The sequence below is a fragment of the Scylla paramamosain genome, chromosome 8 (assembly GCF_035594125.1).
Source record: "Scylla paramamosain isolate STU-SP2022 chromosome 8, ASM3559412v1, whole genome shotgun sequence".
In the NCBI taxonomy this organism is placed as follows: Eukaryota; Metazoa; Arthropoda; class Malacostraca; order Decapoda; family Portunidae; genus Scylla; species Scylla paramamosain.
In genome coordinates, this window is record NC_087158.1 from 27,234,540 (window position 1) to 27,256,491 (window position 21,952).

At 45.5% G+C, this 21,952-nt stretch overlaps 1 protein-coding gene across 3 annotated transcripts in view; it reads right to left on the minus strand.

Annotated features, from left to right (window-relative positions):
* Window positions 1–20,255, minus strand: part of LOC135103072 (NADPH oxidase 5-like) — a 67,055-nt gene extending 46,800 nt beyond the window's left edge. The window contains exons 1-2 of one of the 3 annotated variants that reach the window (XM_064009029.1): window positions 8,083–8,852; window positions 5,369–5,788 (exon numbers count right to left, since the gene is read on the minus strand). In XM_064009029.1, coding sequence (XP_063865099.1) covers window positions 5,369–5,388 — 20 coding nt within the window. In that variant the 5' untranslated portion in view covers window positions 5,389–5,788; window positions 8,083–8,852. Of the gene's footprint in view, window positions 1–1,209; window positions 1,351–5,368; window positions 5,789–8,082; window positions 8,853–20,200 lie in introns of those variants that run through there. The other 2 variants (XM_064009032.1, XM_064009030.1) reach the window with 2 other exon arrangements.
* Window positions 20,256–21,952: the final 1,697 nt, after the last annotated feature.

A 21,952-nucleotide genomic window follows, 5' to 3' on the forward strand; every position in this document is an offset into this window, starting at 1 on the left:
GAGAGAGAGAGAGAGAGAGAGAGAGAGAGAGAGAGAGAGAGAGAGAGAGAGAGAGAGAGAGAGAGAGAGAGAAAGCTAATGTAGTAGTGCCAGGTAGAGGTAGCACGACAGGTGCACAGTAAGGTACCTCTCTCTCTCTCTCTCTCTCTCTCTCTCTCTCTCTCTCTCTCTCTCTCTCTCTCTCTCTCTCTCTCTCTCTCTAGCACAAGACCCCTCGTCTCTCACCACGAACTCGCAAGTGTCCATGTATAGTACCTTCCTGGAACACACACACACACACACACACACACACACACACACACACACACACACACACACACACACACACACACACACACACACACACACACACACACACACATAGACAAGACCACTGATGATATCTTCGCCTCTTTCGTGTCAGACAATAATAACCTTACAGCATCATGCCTCCTCCCCCTCCCATCACAGCATCTCCGGACACACCAGCAGAGGAGTCAAAGACGCCCCACAGCAAGACAGTGACAGTACACCACTATTACTGAAATTACTTTGCCACTACTACGGCGTTCTCTTTCGACACGCCTTCAAGAATGTAAGTTATGGTCACTGACAAGATAAAGTGGAGAGAACGTGTTTTTTTTCTCCTTTTTTTATGCTTTACTCGCTCCAGTATTACCAGCTACTCCGTTCTTTTCTCACATTACGGCATATCACCGCGTAGCATCTTTCTCTCACAGTCCTCTCAGCTTCACAGTTTCACGCGAGCACTGAGTCTTATCAAAAAAAAAAAAAAAAAAAAAAAAGTGATAAGCGATAGAGTAAAAGTACGTGGGATTCATAAACTTCACCAAATGTCAGCTATTGTTACGTGGTGAGTCCTTTTCTTTTGGTGGTGGCGGTGGAACTAAAAGCAGATAACCGACTGAGAATAAAAGGAAAATGAAGACTTAATTGGAACGAGTAGAAATAAGAACGAGTATATCAGTGGGTGTGTGAATAATCAACAATCTCACTTCTGTCAGTCGCTTCGTCCCTTAGTTACAAAGCTGTCTAACACATTTCCCTCAACAGCCACCACTAAACATTATGCCAGCTAGACAAGGAAATATCTGTTTTTTTTAATCCCAATTTCTTTCTTGCAGGTGCTTGGAGAGGTTGTGTACAGTGCTCTAAATGTTACGAACTGTCGAATACCACAGTGGAAGAGTTAAATGTGCTCTTAGTTACGTTTTCTCCACGCGATGTGAGTCTGCCGTCGTCGAGTTTGTTGACGCGAGTCTCTTGAGTCTATGGGAGAGTTTTCCATTTTGGCGTCGAGGTGATGTTGAGGTGATGCTGAGGAGACGGGAAGGTGCAACAGACTAAAGGGAGCAACTTTTAACTCCCATCCGTGCTCCCATGTCATGTATTAAATCAGTAGGTGGTGTCTCGTGATGGTGCATTGCAAGACGATAACAGAATATTCCTTTGTCTATTATGCAGCGATTCTCTTGAGTGAGATTACAAAGCCATAAGCGTGCCTGGTGTGTAAGTGAAGTTGTGAGAAAGTAACATTCTAATAATACTCCTAGTAAAAGGGAGGTGTTCAAATTTAAGTTAAGCACCGTATAATCCTGAGTAAATATGCAATGAATAGTCACGTAATATTCATGATAAGATAGAGGTACTCTGATGTATGTTAAACGCCGTTAACTCTGAACAGACCTACACTGAATAAACTTAACCCTGTAGGACTTGCAAACATATGAAAGCACAATGTATGAGACCAAGGTAAGATATGGATGCTTAAGAGGACCACTCCATAAGTTTCAATAATCATTCGCACATGTGGGGGCGTTGAGGCGCTGGTGAGCCGTGGATGAGGTGGATGGGGCTCAGGGTCACCCACCACCACACGCCCACGCCTGCACAGTAAAAGTTTTAAAAAGGTTTATACGGGTAATGTTCACTGGAGCTTAAGATTTGTTTATGGCGTGGCAAGAAAACCGCAAAGGACGTCAGGATCTTTGGCTAAACATAGTAACTTTACCCCCGAGGATACGAACTTTGCGTAACTTTTGGCGTTTGTCTCTGCGTTCAATCATTGGTAGGGAGACACCGCGGGGAATGACTCGTGACAGTTGCGTATATAGGAGGCTTATAATGGGTCTTCTTATCCACTGTATGGCTGAACGTGAGAAAAAAAAAAAAGACGAGGCCAAAATGAGGTAACGAGGATTTTTTGCTCATTACCTTGTTTCTCTGCCAAACAAGCCCAGAAAAAAAGAGAGAGAAGAAAATAGCCACAAAAAAGAATAAATGATGATCCTCACGAGTCTCTCTCTCTCTCTCTCTCTCTCTCTCTCTCTCTCTCTCTCTCTCTTGGCAGGCTTAAAAAATATAAAAAAAGAAAAAAAAAGAAAAAGATAAAAACAAGTTAAATACAAGGTTTTTATCGCTGGATCTCATGCATGTCTAATAACTCCCCCCCCAAAAAAAAAAAAAAAAATACAAAAATGATGAAAGTAACTAGATTTTCCTTTTTCTGTCGATGCTCACTTGTCTCCATACTCGTAATACTCAGTTGGGTGACAGTGACGAGTCTAATCAGATGAGAGGGGTTGGCGGGGTGACGTGGTTAAGGTGGCGGAGTGGCAGGAGGGGCAAGACAGAGCTGCTAGTCAAAGTGGTGGAAGGGAAGGAAGAGATAGCGAGTGTGTCTTTCTTCCTTAGGGTGTTGCATGTTTGACTACACCTATACGACCACAGCGCCGGCGACACACTGTCTGGAGAGTGGCCTTCAGCTGTGTGTGTGTGTGTGTGTGTGTGTGTGTGTGTGTGTGTGTGTGTGTGTGTGTGTGTTTGATTTCAGAGTTGATGATGACTTTAAGAGTACTGTACGTGAGAAAAGATAGTTATGTATGATTTTAGGAGCACGCACACACATACACACACACACACACACACACACACACACACACACACACACACACACACACACACACACACACACACACACACACACACACACACACACACACACATACAGAATCATCACCAAAGCCACAATTATCCACAAACAATCACTCGCCTCTCTTTCAAAACACACGGAAACTATACAAACTCTGACACACACACACACACACACACACACACACACACAGACAACAAGCCACCGAATAAAACAAACAAACAAACAAACAAACACACTGCAATAAGAGTAGGTCATGATCATAAGTAAACGATGAATAAGATCAATAAATAAAGCTAATAAGACACTAATTAACACAGTACTAATAAATGAGCGGAGTGAAGAAAGTCAAGATCAGCGAAACGAAGGTGATGAGATTTTAACCTTTAAGAAAAATGATAAAGGACTTGAGTCAGGGCCGAATGTGTGTCTGTATGTGTGTGTGTGTGTGTGTGTGTGTGTGTGTGTGTGTGTGTGTGTGTGTGTGTGTGTGTGTGTGTGTGTGTGTGTGTGTGTGTGTGTGTGTGTGTGTGTGTGTGTGTACTAAAAAAAATCCACAAAGTCAAAATACCCACATCTACATCCACCATCTCCACCTCTTCTACCTCCTCCACCTTAACCTCCATACATCCCAAATCTCGCAGCCCTACAGTGGGGGCGTTGGGAGCGGTGTAGGCAATACTGTCCCGAGGGTGTGACCTTCCCACCACTACCACTACCACCACCACCACCAGCTTAACGTTACATCACCACCATAAAGATATAGGTCATGCATTCCCTCTTCCTCCACCCCCAACCATCCCCTCAATCCCTCAACCCCATCTATCATTCAGGAAGGGACATCCACTTGTTATCTTTTCGTTATCCCTTCCCGTCATTTTTCTTTTCCTATTCCTATCAACTTCTAGTCTTCCTGTATCTCTGTCACCTCCTTTTTTTCTGTCATTCCTTTCATAGTCCTTGATATTCCCTTTTTTTCCCATTTTCCTCTACTGTATCCTGTCTATTTCATCTGTTCTTCCACCGATCTCTCTCTCTCTCTCTCTCTCTCTCTCTCTCTCTCTCTCTCTCTCTCTCTCTCTCTCTCTCTCTCTCTCTCTCTCTCTCTCTACCCTCATTCCAGTATCATCTCATCACCCATCAATCATCCCATCACCACCTTCCTATCATGTCATCATCTTCCTGACCTTTCACCTTCACCTATTCCCCTACTCACCCATTACCGCTTCTTCCCACAATCACTTATTTCCTCCCCATTAAACGGCCTGTGCATCATTTCAGCCTATCCCCACCTTTACTTTTACCTATTCCTTCTCTTCTCCCCACACATCTTTTAGCATCTTCTCTCCCTTCACCTGAGCCATCGGGAAACTGCTGCAGGCGCTGGTAGTGGAGGCGAGGTGTTTGTGTTACTGGTGGTGATGGCGTGGTGGTGGTGCTGGTGGCAGTGGGCGGGTGGGGGCGGTGATGGTGGTGGTAGACGATTCAAATCCTTCGCTATCCACCTCCTTCATAGCATTCTCAATATGTGTGTGATATGTAAGATCTCACATACGTACGTACACACACACACACACACACACACACACACACACACACACACACACACACACGGTAATAATTCCCACATTCCACTGAACATTCACATACATTAAGTTTCTCCCAAACTGCCGGGTTGGAGCGCTCCATCTTTTAAGAGTGGGATAAAGTATTGTCTTCCTTTACAATTGCCTGCGAATCTGAGGGGCGAGCAGTTACGAGTTGTGAATGGGACAAGTTCCTCATGCGTCTTGACCCACACACTTGTCAGGTAATGATCCGATAATATTTTTCAATTCGTCTTCCATTGTGCACGAAGAACAAATGTGAATGGATGGATCGAGTGTATGTTTTTATCTTCTATTTTTTTCGTTTATATTTTCAATCTTACATCTTTTCCTGCCTCTGCTGCAGCTGCTGTTGTTGCTTCTACTGCTACTACTGCTTTTATTATTACTACTTCTTCTCTTCTACTACTACTACTACTACTACTACTACTACTACTAGTAGTAGTAGTAGTAGTAGTAGTAGTAGTAGTAGGTGTAGGTATGATAGTAGTAGTAATAGTAGTAGTAGTACTGCTACTACTACTACTGCTACAACTTTTGCTACTACTACTGATGATGATGATAATTAGTGAAAATTATGAACTTATTAGTTCTGGCTACTACTACTACTACTACTACTACTACTGCTACTGCTGCTGCTGCTGCTGCTGCTGCTGCTGCTGCTGGAGCTGTCAATCATCACACATCACAAACACCTTCGTAATGATCAACACACGCGGCTGTTTCCTCCTCCTTTGCATTCCTTCCCGTAAACAAAAACCAGAACATCAAACACGAACACACACCACGAATGACCCCAAACTTCCCCCCAAACACATACTTTACATACCTTGATTCCTTTCGCATCATCGTGGCGGCGTTGGCGGAGTCTTAGCAATCGGAGAGGAGGGGGAGGGCACGGATAGGGGTGCGTGCGGCGCGGAGAGAGGCCGGGGCGCTGGGGCAGAGTCAGTGTGTCATGACCTTGCTCCGCCCTTCTGCAGCGTGGGGTGCCGGGGGACGCTCATATGCCACACTCCACGGGCGGCGGGGCGATGTGACGGGAGGTGAACTGGGATACGATGTGGGGGTGACGGTGTGGTGGACAGGCAACTCAGTAACACTTGTGCTTTCTTCTCAATGGGTGTTTTTGGTTTCGTTTTCTTCCTCTTTCACGTTTTCTTTAGTTGATGGGTATCTAAAAGGTACTTTATAAATACTGTTCTCGCGGTTCTTATTTGATTTTTTTATTTATTTATTTTTTCACTAGCTGGAAGAAAGAAGGTAAGATTGAATGGTTTTGTCTCTGTGTGTGTGTATGTGTGTGTGTGTGTGTGTGTGTGTGTGTGTGTGTGTGTGTGTGTGTGTGTGTGTGTGTGTGTGTGTGTGTGTGTGGAGTCTTTAAAGAGCGTCAGTATTTGCTTTCACTGTGGAGTTTGGTTTCCGTCCTAACATCTACCTATTCTGTCAGTGTGTGTGTGTGTGTGTGTGTGTGTGTGTGTGTGTGTGTGTGTGTGTGTGTGTAAATACCAAGAAGAGGTGGACGTCGAGAGAGAGAGAGGAGAGAGAGAGAGAGAGAGAGAGAGAGAGAGAGAGAGAGAGTGTGGGAGCAGTGAAGGGGGTGGGGAGGGGCAGACACTGCTACCACTGCTACTGGTTTTAGTTTCACTTTCTTGTACACCATGATTCTTACACACGTAGATCCCTTAGTACACCCTCTTTCCTTCCTTCCTTCCTGTGTGTGTGTGTGTGTGTGTGTGTGTGTGTGGTGGGGGGGGAACAGTGTAGCCAGGGTCAGGCGTGGTGGCAAAGGTCGGCCTCTCACACCAGCTTCCTATTGCCCTTACTGAGTCTACACTACTTCCCTCTCCCTCCTCCCCCCTGGCCCTCCCTGCTGCTCCCTGCCTCCTGCCCTCTCCCTCCCTCCTTGCCTCCTTGCCTGCCTGCTATACACACCACACGTCCACTGTTTGTTATCTCCTCTTGACCTAGTTCTCTCTCTCTCTCTCTCTCTCTCTCTCTCTCTCTCTCTCTCTCTCTCTCTCTCTCTCTCTCTCTCTCTGTCTGTGTGTCTCTTACTGTCTCCTCCCTTTTCTCCTCTTCTCAGTAATTACCATTTGCTCCTCTCTGCTGCACTTTCCCCTATCCGTCCGTCTGTCTGTCTGTGTGTCTGTCACGGCGCCTTACCGCTACCTTAATAGTCCCTACCTGCTGTTGGTCACTCTAACGGGACGCAAAGTTTTCCTCCGTTAGTTTCCGTTCTTCCCTTCCCTCTATTTTCTTGTTTCTTTTTTTTTTCTCGCTTCATCTCTTCCTCTCGCTCTCTTTACTCTTAAGTCAGGAACGTTCAGCTGGACACATGAAGGTCAACACCACCCTTCTCTCTCTCTCTCTCTCTCTCTCTCTCTCTCTCTCTCTCTGTGTGTGTGTGTGTGTGTGTGTATGTGTGTGTGTGTGTGTATGTGTGTATGTGTGTTCTGATTCACTCTCACTTCATCCTCACTTTTCTTCTCCATTCTCCACCTTAAGCTGTTGTCTCTTCTCCCACATCTTCTCCCTTTCCCCCCTCTCTTCCCGCTTCTCTCCCCGCCCCTCCTCTCCCGTTCTGTCCCGCCCCCCTCCTCTCCACTACCTGAGACTTTCGCTGTCAGACTAACTTTCCCTTTTGCCAACGAGTCGTCTTCTTTCATTATCGTTCTTTCTTGCGTAACTCTCACCTCACCTGTTATGCTGTGTGTGTGTGCGTGTGTGTGTGTGTGTGTGTGTGTGTGTATGTGTGTGTGTGTGTGTGTGTGTGTGTGTGTGTGTGTGTGTGTGTGTGCGTGTGTGTGTGTGTGTGTGTGTGTATCATGACTGGTTTTATCACGTCTTGTCTGGTGCATTTTAATTTAGCTTCGTCGTTGTTCAGTGTTGAAGTCTCTCTCTCTCTCTCTCTCTCTCTCTCTCTCTCTCTCTCTCTCTCTCTCTCTCTCTCTCTCTCTCTCTCTCTCTCTCTTAGTTACATAAACAAACAGAAAACACACACACACACACAGACACACACACACACACACACACACACACACACACACACACACACACACACACACACACACACACACACACACACACACACACACGTTCACTCACCTACACTCCTCACGTCCTTGTTTGTATTTTGGTCAGTGGTTTGATTATAAACAGTCATCGTCCGTTAGACAGAATCGTATCGCTTGATAAAATGCAAACATCGTGTTCCTGTGTAAAGAACGGTCACTCTCAGCCGTTAGCTATGCTCGACGAGGCAGCCAGCTGCGCCTGACGGAGGGCGGCGTCCGCGTCAAGCATGTGGAGTGAGGTCTCTCAAAGCACACTTTCCCTCTCGTGTGACAGCCAGACTGCAAGAGTATATCCAGCGGGGATAGTGAGAGTTTCAGTTTCTCCACTCAGCACACACTTGTTATTCGTAGTTTCCTGCACTCAACACTTGGTGCGGCGCATTGGTGCTGCCGCAGTCAGTCGCTTCACACACAATCACAACAATCCAACACACAAGAGCGGACCACGCGGCGGGTCTCTGCGTACCTCTAAGGAGCGGAGGCGAGTAGTGAAGGGAGCGGCGGTGCGCGTGGCACTGGTGGCGCGAGAGAAGTGTGCCTGGCTGGTCCCTGCACACCCATGATGAGCCCGGTGCCAGCCCTCGGCCCTGCACCCGCTACTGTCATCCTTTCGAGGACGCCAACTTGCGGAGGACGCCCTAGCGGAGGACAGTCAACCCCCCTGTGACCCCTCCATCATCGGATCGCTAAGGGGAGGCACCAACACCCCCCACAGGTTCCGCGAACTCTTACACCTCCGCTGCGGGCTCCTCCCCGACCTCTGGAGGCCACTACCTCCCCGTCACCCCTCCCTACCCACTGGTCCGCCCCTCACGACTCCCTGGCACCTCTCCCCAACACTGACCCTTTCCCGTCGACCTTCAGAGTTCAGCCGTGGCCTCGCCCGCCCTCCGTCCCTCCTCCCTCCATAAGTCCCTCGCCCTTACGAACATTAAACACTGGCTCATTGGAACTGCTGGTACTAAAACTAAGATTAATTTATTTTGCAAAAACGAACATAACTTTCCTCACACCTGGCACTCTTCTCCTCCTCCTCCTCCTCCTCAGCTCAGTTCCTTTTTCTCGGCCAGTATCTTCCACATCACAACCTGACTCAGGAGGACACGGATGTTGGCTACTGCATATTCTCTTCGATGCAGCCAACTTCCTGAGGCTTGTTGGCCCCGCCCCCCCAGGCAGGACCTGTCAAGGTCACCTGAGAGTCTATCTACAACAGCTTCCCTGTGACATTTGATGAGGGGTTCGGTGTGTGTGTGTGTGTGTGTGTGTGTGTGTGTGTGTGTGTGTGTGTGTGTGTGTGTGTGTGTGTGTGTGTGTGTGTGTGTGTGTGTGTGTATGTATGTGACGAGGAGAGGCACAGGTCACGTCGAAACTCCAAACTGAACACTGCAGGTCCACGTCTTTGCTTCGTCAGCGCGTGGGCGGGGTATGGAAGAGAGGAGGAGCGGCTAGGATTAAATGAGCTTAGGGATGCCTTAGTGAGATAGATAGATAGATAGATAGACAGATATAGATAATAGATAGATAGATAGATAGATAGAGAGAGAGAGAGAGAGAGAGAGAGAGAGAGAGAGAGAGAGAGAGAGAGAGAGAGAGAGAGAGAGAGAGAGAGAGAGAGAGAGACAGCGGTAGTATCACATAAAGGTTGCCACTCGCCTCATTGTGCTCCACGCCTGATTGACCTCAGGCCATGCTGGGTCATGGCGAACAACTGTGTGTGTGTGTGTGTGTGTGTGTGTGTGTGTGTGTGTGTGTGTGTGTGTGTGTGTGTGTGTGTGTGTGTGTGTGTGTGTGTGTGTGTGTGTGTGTGTGTGTGTGTGTGTGTGTGTGTGTGTGTTCTCGCGCGCACGTGCATGCCAGCCATTGTGCAGCCGTCATTGCGTGTAAACACTGAAAGAAAAACAATAACATATGTGTGCGCAACTCCACAGCAGCGTGTCAATGTGAGAACTTGTTTGGTTTTGATATTTGTGCTAATGTATCAAGATTTCGGGGCCGATCCAGACCGCAAGCAACTGGTTCAGTAATATTACGAGTGGGGAGAAAGGCGCCGGTCACCGTGGCTGTGCTTTTGTGTGTTATGTTCAGTGGCTGATGACAGGAATATACGACGAGTGTGTGTGTGTGTGTGTGTGTGTGTGTGTGTGTGTGTGTGTGTGTGTGTGTGTGTGTGTGTGTGTGTGTGTGTGTGTGTGTGTGTGTGTGTGTGTGTGTGTGTGTGATAGCGTGCACGTAAGCTAAATTTAGCCACTTGTATTTTGAAGGTCAGTGTGCAGTGAGAGGGAAAAAATATAGATAGCAATGATGTGAGACTTTCACCGGGCGAGGGAGGGATTGAGGCCTAGAGTGTGGTGGGAGGTAGACGTGGCGGGGACTGTACTAGCGGCACCTCAGGGAAACTTAAACATTAACATATATAATGAGGAGACATCTTATGGGATAAAGCCCTCTCTCTCTCTCTCTCTCTCTCTCTCTTTCATCAACAAGCACTAATAAAAAAAAAAAATTCTATGTAAAGGATTACTATTTGCGGTTTCATTGAAGTCTCCATTGAAGATCACATGATTTCACAAAGTACAGATTCAGTATCATGTTCATTTATAGAAATTTTCCGAGGGAGGTTAAACTGTACGTGATAAAAACGTGAACCTCTCACAACAACAACAACAAAAAAAAAAAAAATCAATTCTACGCTCGTCACTCGCCACGGATAGGAAGTTGAGTGCTTCTGAAGTTTCATGAGGCCATTTAATGTCTTGAAGAGAAGATAAGCGAAGAGATTACTTTAATAACAAAGAAGGGATGTTATGGATGTTGGAGATGATAAGAGATTCAATAAACAATACTAACAAAAGAATATTATTTGACGAAGATGCGTAATATAAATGGTGCAATTATGAAAGCTGCAACACAGGAGTAAATGGCCTGGCTGTATGAACGGAACTGTAATGACTTTAATTTACATACAGATGAATTTTTAGGCGTAGAGAAATGTCACTGTTGCTGTTACTGGTGTGGGTGGATGTGGTAACGGATCAGAGGATGGAAACAGTAAGGCATGAAATGTGTCGCATGAAATGAAAAAAAAAAAAAAAAAAAATTAAAATAAATAAATAAAAAATAAATAAAATAAGCATTCATAATAATATGGCAGACAAATAATGAACAAAAAAAAGAGATATATTAATCATTCAGGGCATCAATGGAGTGCTTCGGAATGTGCTGATGTGATACAATAATTGGAGGAAAAATATCCAAAGGAATGGTTCAAATACAGAAGAACACTGAATGTTTGCAAGGCTGCGTGGTAACAGAAACTGATTGTATCTTGTATTTGAAGTAACAGAAACTTATTGTATCTTGTATTTGAAGTAAAATTAGTGTTTCAGAATGTCTTGTTTTTTCTTCCATTACAATTTCTATTTATTTATTTATTTATTTATTCATTCATTTTTATGAGCAAGACAATATCTCTTGGGAGGTGTGTTAAAATCTCTCAGTGAAACACAAAGTCAACGCTCTCAGATTATTCAGTATTGCCTTCTTTTTTTACTCCCTTCAGACGGCAACGCCCAGTGTATGCTTTTCCTATGAGTTCATTCCTCGCACGCACTGTTAAGAAATGTGAAGCCAAAGGTTACGCATCCCCATTCCTGAGTGACTCCCTCCGCCACTGCTACCATTTCCCGCTAGTGTTGCGTCAAGTGAGAGAGATTAGGTATTGACCCTTGAAGAGGAAGCCACCTACTCACATTTTATAAGACTAGGATCTCTTTCGTCGTTGCTTTCAAGTTTCAATTAGATTACACGGGTATAAGTATTTCCCAATCAGGGTTTAATAGAGTAAGAGTAATATTCTCTATCACTATTACCATGGGCGGCCTTATTCCTTACCCAAGAGACAAAACGCATTCAGTTCAAAATCTTTCCTACATTGCATATTTCCATATCTATTGTTGTGTCTTTCTGGTGTTGTAACTCAGTAACAACTTCATTTCTTCATCAAGCATAGCGGTAAACTTGTTTGACTGTACCTACCAATTATATATATATATATATATATATATATATATATATATATATATATATATATATATATATATATATATATATATATATATATATATATATATATATATATATATATATATATATATATATATATGATTCACAATGATAGTTTCTCTCTGTCTCTCTCTCTCTCTCTCTCTCTCTAGGAAAAATTCAACTGTCGAGGTTCTCCCGCAGCAAGTTGGAGTCTGCGGCCCTCAGATGACTCCGTCCTGTCGGCGACAACAGGCAGGTGCATCAAGACGGTCACACTACCTGGCCAGGACTCACACTCTCCAAGGCCTCACAACATCCCTGCACGTGACCCCACCAAACCAAGGACACCCGCTACCCTAATATAGAATGAACAGAAAAAGTGACGAAAATGTTATCGCACGAACATTTTAAAAACTGGAACAATATCAAAGGTAATTACACTAGAAGTTGTGTACATGTGTGTATATGAGGAACTCGAAAGAGTGACCAGGTGTGTGGGTGGTGGCACGAGAGAGAGAAGTGGCAGCGGAAGGAAGAAGAAGAATGAAGGAAGAAGATGAGGCAATGAGGAAGTCGGAAGGAAGTAAGAGGAAACAGCGGGAACGGGAAACGATTAATGATAATTAGACGGAAACACATCAGCCAAAGATGTATCTCTGATCACTGATTGACCATCGGGTAAACAAATATATATTCATTAACGAAATACTCAAGGAAGAAAGAGAGGAGAGAGGAGGAAGAGGAGAAAAAAAACAGGAAGTGAGGAAGGAAGACAGGAAGGAAGGACGGGCGGTGGAAAGGCACAGAGAGGTAGGAAGGCCCCTGCGGGAGTACTTAGGCCAGCCAGGACAAGGGGAAAGACCCGAGGTAGCAGAGGGCGGAGTCACAAAAACTGGCGCACCATGACCATGAACCAGGCCAGCAGGGTTCCTGAAGGCAAAGTCTTGACTCCTGCTCTCAACTCTTCCCCTTCCACAGCCTTCCACTTGCTTCTCTGTATTACTCTACTCCTCCTTTCGCCTACTCCTCCTCCTCTTCCTTCTACACACCACAATATCCTCCAGCTTGATTACTTCCTATTGTTTCTACTGCACTCACTGTCTTCAATCGCTCCTGCTTCCTTGTTTCCTCCATTTTCATCGTGTACCGAGCTTATACTTTCTCTGGTCTTCACGTACTTCCTCCGTCCTTCCTCTCCTCCTACCCGTGTTGCTCGTATACTTTCTGCATCGCCAACTGCGCTACCATCACCTCTCCCTACTCCTACTAGTATTATTGCTACTACGACCATTTTTCGTCGTCCTCCTGCCCCTTCTCCTACTACCACTCCCACTTCCGTCCCTTTTCACTCTTCCTCCTCGTCTTTTTCCCGTAGGCCATCCTCCCACCGTTAACCCACGTCCCTGCCCCTGGGTCTTCCACTCCTTCCTTTTACTTCCCGGCCGTCACAGGAGTCAAGGTCAGCCAGTGAGGACAGTCGCGCTCCTTGAAATCGTCCGGCATCCACCCCAGGACCCAGGACAGGCCAAGGGGAACGAGCGCCATTGCATCTCTTGACAGTTTCAGCAAGCCATCACGGCATCGCACACGTCCCGCCCTGGAGTGCCGCTGATTTGGTCTCGTGTTTGTTTTAGCTCTATGACTGATAATGACAGGGGGTCGTTCTTTCATTTGAGTACCCCTAGAGAACAAATTGGCTTTCGTTTTTGCTCTCCTACATCTGTTAACTTTTTTGTGGAGCTGCATTATGAAGGAGCTTTTCTTTTTCCTTCGCCGATTTTCCTGTAAAAAACTTAGGTAATCTTACTGAACGAAAATAAAAGCTACAGCCACGAAAATAGCTAAACTATTCGAAAATAGCTAAACTATTTGCTGCCAGTGGTGTCCTTTAAAATTATAGGTGTCACAAATGTGCACCAACCAGTTTCAATACGGTTAAGACAACACCACAACAGTCAGAGTTAATCATGTCGAGGGGCGGTAGGGGAGCCTCGCCTCACACCGCTGCTGCCTTTGCAAGTGAGAATACATGCACTCCCTGACGTGTTTCAGCCTCGCATAAGTACGTACTCGCTTAAGAACCAAGGCAAAAACACCATTACGTATTCAGCACACGAGACGCGCTCAACACAAAGGGACAATGGAGACGCCTCCTTATGCACTCCTTAATGACTTCTTGCCTTTTAGAAATTCTACTTTTGAAGGGATGGCTTAACTATTATTTCTTCATAATTTTCCATTATTTGTCTGGGAAGAGGTACTGCAGGCTACTAGTGAGGAGGTGGTGGTGGTGGTGAAGGTTGTGATGATGTTGGCGGTGGTAGTGGTGGCGGTGGTAGGCGGGGTGTCTATTATTTTTTTTTATTTTAAGCTGCGTTGTTTATATGGCAGAGGGCACTTATGGTGGTGAATATCAAGGAGAAGGGTGCTGTGTTGAGGCAGTGTGGCTGTGGAGGACAGAGTGGTGGTGGTGTTCCTTCATTGTGGTATTGTGGTGTTGTCCTGCTGCGGTAGTGTTATGCTGTACCGGTGTCTGTAGTGGTGATTTCTTACTGTGGTGGTGTACTTGTGTTGCTGTGCCGCTGTGGTGGTGTTCCCTTCGTGGTAGTGTACTATACTGTGGTGGTACTGCCGTGTTCTACTGTGGCGGCGGTGACGCAAACACCAGATCTCGCGGCGAAGGTGAAGTGCGGCAGGAGAAAAGATGTAAATGAAGGAAGTAGTGATGATAAGCGAAGACATTTAGTAGTCAGGGACGACGGGATCGGAATGAGGGAAGGTAGGAAGGAAGGAAGGAAGGAAAGGAGGAAAGTATATGAGGGAAGGAGGGAGGGAGGTAAGGAGGAAGGGAAGGAAGGAGAGAGATATGTAGGGAATTGGAGGGCGGGTCGGAAGGAAAGGGCAACATTCCTAGTGTGTGATATTTTATCCTGACAGGGGCTCCTCCCAGTGCAGGCGCCGTGTGTGTGTGTGTGTGTGTGTGTGTGTGTGTGTGTGTGTGTGTGTGTGTGTGTGTGTGTGTGTGTGTGTGTGTGTGTGTGTGTGTGTGTGTGTGTGTGTGTGTGTGTGTGTGTGTGTGGGTTGCAACCAGGAAAGGCACCTACACACAACAGCTAAGGGTGATCGAGTCTATCCCAAGGTGACGCCCACAAATTAAACATATATAAACCATCACCATTCGTCTCCCTGACCTTGTATCCTAACATATTCCTTCTCCTTCCTAGCACTTCCCTACATCCTTCCGTTCCTTTATCTTCCCTACTTTCCCCTTCTCTATATTCCCTCCACCCTTTCCCTCTTCTGTATCCTCATTTCTTCCTTATTCCCTACAGACCTTTTCTCTTCTTCTATAACTCTCCTTTCCTTTCCTTTCCCTGCCCATTAACCTCTCCACGACTTTCCTTTCCTATATCCCTTCGTCACCTTTTTCATCTCTTGCAACGCTTTCTCACCTCAGTCCCCTCATTCCTAACCTTCTCGTCTCTCTCCCAATCCTTTCATCTCCTCCTCACGCCTCCTTTGCAACCTCTTGAGCCCCAGGATGAGGGTGCCACGTGTGCTGAGGAGGGCTGAGAGTAAATCATGGGGGTCACGTACAATGATGGGTATGTGGGTAAAACCTACACAAGTCACGGCCACTTTCCTGCCCCGAAGAAGAAGGACAGCCAAGTAATCTCATTGTTTTTGTTTAGTCAGTGCAGGGCGAGAAAAGTTTTGTTATTCACGCCTCTTGGGTTTTTGGCACAGGATTTGAAATTGGGACATGGCGTGGTTTGGTATAGAGGTTGGTGCATGAATGTTTAAGGGCCTGATTTCAATTGTGTTTTTCATTCAGTTTGCAAGAGGAGTAATGCTTTGTTATCCGCCTCTTGGGTTATTTGGTGTGGGATTTTGACTTGGCATAGGGTTTGGTATAGGTATTAGTAAAGGAGTTTTCTAGCGTGTTGATTCAGTTGTTTTTTATTCAGTTATTGCTAGACAAGTAGGACTGTTTTGCCACATACGGCTCTTATTTTATTAATTTATGGCAGAGGGTTTCAGTTTACCAAAGGAATAGGTATATAGGATGTTTTAGAGGCTGGTAGATAAATGGAACGGATTCAGTAATCAGGTTGTTAGTGCTGAGTCACTGGAACTTTAAAAGAACATTAAACAAATTTATAGATGGGGATGGTAATGGAAATGAGTGTGTATATTTCATACAGAGACTGCCACGTGTAGGCCTGATGGTTTCTTGCAGCTTCCCTTATTTTCTCATGTTCTTATATTCTTACTTTTTTTCATTCAGTCACCCCAAATACGAACTACTCTGTTTTCTCATTCACGCTTCTTGGGTTTTTGGCACAAGACTGGAACTTGGCACAGGACTTGGCGCAGACTTTCTAGCGGGTTGATTTCAAAAGTGTCTTAAACGAGCCACACAAATACACAAGTCAGGTGAACGAGTACAGGAAGGCCTCGTTCGGCAGCTTTGTAGGCCAGCGTTGCCCTTCTGGCGCTCATTGTACGAAGGGGGAGTGGGAGGGGGTAGTTGTGTTAGGGAGGGTCATCTTCATTCTCTCCCCCCCATCTCTCTCTCTCTCCTTTCTTTCTCTCTCCTGCACCTCCCACTTTCATGCATTTTCTTTTCAGATCGACTCGTTATCGTTAATTAGTGTTATTGTGGCTGCAGTAGTTTTTTGACATCGTTTTCTTTAAGCGAAGGAGGCGATGAAGGAGGCGGCAAAGTAGAGCAAAGGAGGAAAAATAGATTAAAAAAAATAAACTGATAAGGAGGAAGGCTATAAAGACGAGGAGAATAAAAGTGATGAAGACAATGAAGAAGCAGATGAGAAAGACGATGACGAAGCCGATGAAAAAGGACGATGAAAAGACGAAGAAAGCAAGAAAGAGAAGAATGAAGAGGGCGAGTAAGACTATGATATAGACGATGCAAAAGGTGACGAAGAAAACAAAAAGAAATCAATGAAGAAGGTGATGAAGGAGTCAAAGAAGAAGACGATGAAGAATTCGATGAAGGAGTAACTGAAGAAGGCGATGAAGAAGAGCCAATCAAGCCATCCCTGCTGGAGCCTCATATTGGTCAGGGAGCGCTGCTAGGCCAGTGGGGCGCGACAAACACAAACACACACACACACACATATACACACACACACACACACACACACACACACACAGGGCCACCCAGAGGAAACTTAACTCGACAGACTACTTTTGAAATTTCCTCTGGGATGGGGGGAGGAGGAGGAGGGAGCTGGGTAGAGAGGAGTAGTGCAGAGGGCATGAGGTTGAGGTGAAGTAGTGAGAAAGATAGGAGAGGGGAGAGGGGAGTGGGGCAGGTGAGGGAGAGGGGAGAGGGGAGAGAGGAGAGGGGAGAGCGAGAGGGATGGTGTCCTTGGTGCGACACTCACGCCAGTCAAACCAGGCGGTGTGACCCACTACCCTACTTCCCCCTGATCCTCCCGCCGCTCCGCGCACCGTGGGGACCATGACGAGGAAGACGATGACTACAGGAAAGATGCGATGACTCTGTAGGTGATGCTGCGGGAACACAAGGACGGGACGGGATGACTGTGATAAGAGGTTTAATTTCAGTTAAGCCCGTCATTTTGTTTTAATTCTGCTACATGGATGAAGCCGTGTATGTGATATGAATATATTATATTAATGGTCACTATATTATTATCATTATCATTATCACTTTATTACTGTTATTATTTGACTCTTAATACTATGCCTGGAGGACCTTCCTCCATTATATTTTCATTCCTACAATTAAACGAGTATTGAAATCTTGTCTCGGCCACCACTCTTCAAGGCTGACCTTAGGTCAGTGTATGAATACATAGATAATTAATAATGATATCGCAGTGACATTGCTACTGCTACGATTACGGCTGCCTAAGCGGAAGCAATTAAAATATGAAGAAAAAATCAGCAAATATTGCTTGCTCCATAAATACGAGATAAGAGCGTCAAAGAGCACCAATAAGAAGTTTGGTCTTCGAGGTGACCTAATACACTCATTTCTAAAGTGTCTAGGTCATAGCCTCGCGGGCAGTAGGAAAACAGGAAAAGCGGCGTGCCGCCTTGTGGTCCTGAAAGATGCTAGAGGCCTGCGGGATCTCGCCTAGGCAACTCAGGCCATGGAGGGAGAAAACTTGGCCACCTGACACTTCTTGCTGGCTCTTGGCAGGAAGCCTTATGAAATAAAAAAAAATGGTTGAAAATACGACACCGGGCAGCGGTAGGCAGGTTTCCTCACTGGATTCCACCTGACGGGTTCAGAGGCCTCGGGTCCGCTACGCTGCGGGACTCAGCGGTGAGGCAGGAGGCAGGTGCCGAGGGTGGGGCAGCTGCCTGAAAGTGAGTGGCCCGCTGTGATGGAGCATCTCTGAGGTGATCAGGGGGGAAAAGGAGAGTGTTCTACCATTCACACCTCTGCATCCCAAAATGTCACATAATTAAATGAGAAATCAGAGAAAATAAAGAGGCTGGCCGAGTCCTCTTTAGGACATATTCAGTTTGTCTTTTCTCACCTAATATCGCCACTTTAAGGTAGATTTTGGTTTGGTTATTGGGTAATTGAAGAAAATTTGCTTGTCAGCTCCCCGTCAAAACGTTTCATTAAAACTTTAAAACAACAACAACAACAACAACAACAACAACAACAGCAGCAGCAACATCATCAACAACAACAACAACAACAACAACAACAACAACAGCAACAGCAACACCAACAACACCAACAACACCAATAATAACAACGCGAAACTTACCTATTTCTAAAGCACATGATCTTTTCTGTTCTAACACTTCAGCCTTCTTGTAATCACCTACAGGAAAGAATACAGCGGCAGGAAACGCTTGGCAATGAATGACTCATAAAAAATGTACACTAGTTCACAGGATAAACAATATTCCTTAGCGATACACCAAAGACTCCAAGTATCCACGAGAGGCAGTGGTAGTGGCAGCCACCCGGGGCCGAAGAGAGGATGCTTATGATTGAACGCCGCTGAGGTAAAGAAAGGGGTGAGTGAAGCAAGGAGTCAGTCTGGTTAGCCGTCCCCTTCTCACCTCTCACTCACTGGTCATGAACCGTTCTTTGTGACACAACTTGACTAGCTTTCTCCATCCTTGTCCTCCTAATATCTCTGGAATAAAAACAATATAAGTTATTACACTTTATTTATTGATTTTTTCATCCCTTACCTAAGAAAATCTAGCTTTCAACATCAACACATTACCATCATCAGCTCCTATATATTGTAGAACTAAAAACTCTTCTTTGTTCACTAAGCTCTTTCATTTCCCACATCTATTCTAAGCCACCTCAGCAAAACTCTCCATCTTTTTCCTTATTTATCCTGCTTTCTTTTATAACCTACGTATATCAACAAATTATCATCAGCCCTTATAATTACACTGCGGGCCAAAGGATCCTCCTAACCTTCTCCACTGATCTCCTTCAGTTCTCCGTCTATTCCAAGCCACCCCAACAAAACTCTCTCCTCCCCCCATCTTGCTCTCTATCTACCACGCCTTCTTATATAGTCCTAACATGCCATTTTATCACTCTACACTGTGCGTTTCTTACCTGTTTGGTGCATAATGTGTTTCCTCCATGTCCGCCTTTTCTTCTCATTGCAGTGAAAAATTCCTCAGCTTTGCTTGTAGATGGTCTGAAGATTTCCCGCGCTTTTAAATTTCGAACACATCTCTTCACGGTCAACCATCTGGCTGTGCTACACAAAGTCCCCGAGGTGGCGTCGCGTGAACAAAGGCACCAATAACAGTTATAATGAACACCTCGTGACCTTCTTGGTACCAGGCGTCGTTCACCTCCTTATAGCGTTACTAGTTACTTGATTTCACTTTTCAGGGCCACCAACGCGTATTATCTGGGTTAACTATCATCCTCATAATCCTCTAAAGCAAGTCGACTGTGTGACTAATCATACAGCAGACCTTCGCGGATTTGTTGCTGAAAGTGAAATCGGGAGATAAAGATGAGGAGTTTTGTCTCATCGCGCCTCTCGAACACCAGCTGCCAATGGAAGGTGCGGAGCCTCAGGTAGAGAGAGAGAGAAAAAAAAAAGAGGGGCAATATAATGAACCGTCAAACTGCAGCCCAACAAGATCACCTGTTACTGGTATCTTAATTTGTTTCATCCGCTCCTGACTCCCTTACTGACTTTCGCTCCCACAACAAACGCCTCTATGGATTGTGGTGATGAGCGGCGGTAAGAGAGCGCAAGATGAAGCGGGACATTTTTGTTTTCTCACAGCTACAATTCACTCGCGTGTCTAATCTGTGCAATAAAGCCTTCTGTTCTTGAATGCTTCACTGCTTCATTTTCCCTGCTGTTAACTGGCTCTAGTGGACGTTGTTGGGATTTTTAAGCGTGACTGTATGATTCTAGTGATAGGATAACGAGGATTCCACATCATCAATAGGGAAAAACACCCGTAAAAATCTAACTGTTCCTGTGTGTACCTTTTGAATACTGAACAAAATGTCGAAGAATACGAACCAAAGGACTGTGGGGCCTCTTCTCCCATCACTCCTTCCTCTCCTTCGTCCATCCTGCAGAAGAAAATAAAGATATACGTAGGTAAGAAATCAACACGATTTTCTTTTTCCACCTCAGCCGCCGAAACAAGATAAATGAGTGTGTAAATTGCCAACGATAAATGTAAGCTGTTTTCTTCGTTGCCTATCACTTTTTTTTCACTCTCTCTCTCTCTCTCTCTCTCTCTCTCTCTCTCTCTCTCTCTCTCTCTCTCTCTCTCTCTCTCTCTCTCTCTCTCTCTCTCACACACACAAGCAGATGAGGTCAAAGACGTTTTCTTAAGTTAAAGTGTGCCGAGCTAATTTGATCTTCCCTTCGTTTTGCCACGAGGCAGATGACGCTGATACCACACCACCACCACCACCACCACCACCACGACAACAACCAGCGCCCCCAACACCATCGCCATCACCATCACCACTACCATCAACCGCGACCACCAACACCACATCACTCCCCACCACTACTACCATACCATATCATCACTCCCTCCCCTCCCACACACACACTAAAACACGGACAGAGAATCAACGTTCCAGCCATTAATAACATCCACCAGTACGTATATTTAACAATCTGGCGAAAATATCAAATTACTATAACATACGTAACCAGATTCAAGGGTTAGAGAAAACGTATCTCGTGAGCTGAAGATTAAAGGGAATTGCCTGTTAATTTTTTTCCTCCTTCTCTCCTTCACACACCTATACGCGGCGCGGGCCAAGGACTCACTGTGTATAAGGGAGAGGGAGAGAGAGAGAGAGAGAGAGAGAGAGAGAGAGAGAGAGAGAGAGAGAGAGAGAGAGAGAGAGAGAGAGAGAGAGAGAGGATAAAAGCCTGAGGTGGAAAGTGAGGTATGTTAAGTTTTGGGTAAATGAGGGAATGTTTCTGGGATATTCGTAAAATTTAGCTCGTGTGTGTGTGTGTGTGTGTGTGTGTGTGTGTGTGTGTGTGTGTGTCAAGTAATCACAATACCCACAGGTCCTTTTTCTTCTCCTCTCCCTTCGGGCAAGTCAATCTCTTCTGCACCACCTTAAGGCACACACACACACACACACACACACACACACACACACCCTCTCTCTCTCTCTCTCATACACACACACACACACACACACACACACACACACACACACACTGACACACAATACGAAGCACCATCAGTCACTAAGAGGCGTTCCAGTTGACTCTGCCTTGTTCTCTCACAAACATTGCATCTCCTCACGCACTGAACTTACTTTCTCTCCTCCCTCACTTCGGAGCCTTTGAAGCACAACTGCCCTTTCGTCACCCTAAGCCCTATCCGCACCCCTTATATTACAAGTATGTTATCTTAAATGAAAATGCTCGTATATTTGAACTACTTATATTTGTATCTAGATCATTGGTTTAATTGTTTTATTTTCCTCTTTCTTATCGGTCATATTTACTACAGTCCCCTTGCTAACTTTCTGACTCCCACCCACTTCCTTGATCTTTGTAAGGTGTCTCCTGGCCTTGTGCTGCGTCACTGTGACCCATCCATCCTTCCCTCAGCTGGGCGCGTCCCTGCTCCTCCACCCAAGTCGGGGAAGTAAATAAACTGTCCTGGTGTCGACTGTCGCCGTCACTTTTCTCTTTTCAGCATGTCACTTTCCCGCAGTCAGTTCAGAATTATATGGCCAGGAAGCTGCGGTGCTTTAAGCCAATCAGTTAGTTAATAAATCACAGTTA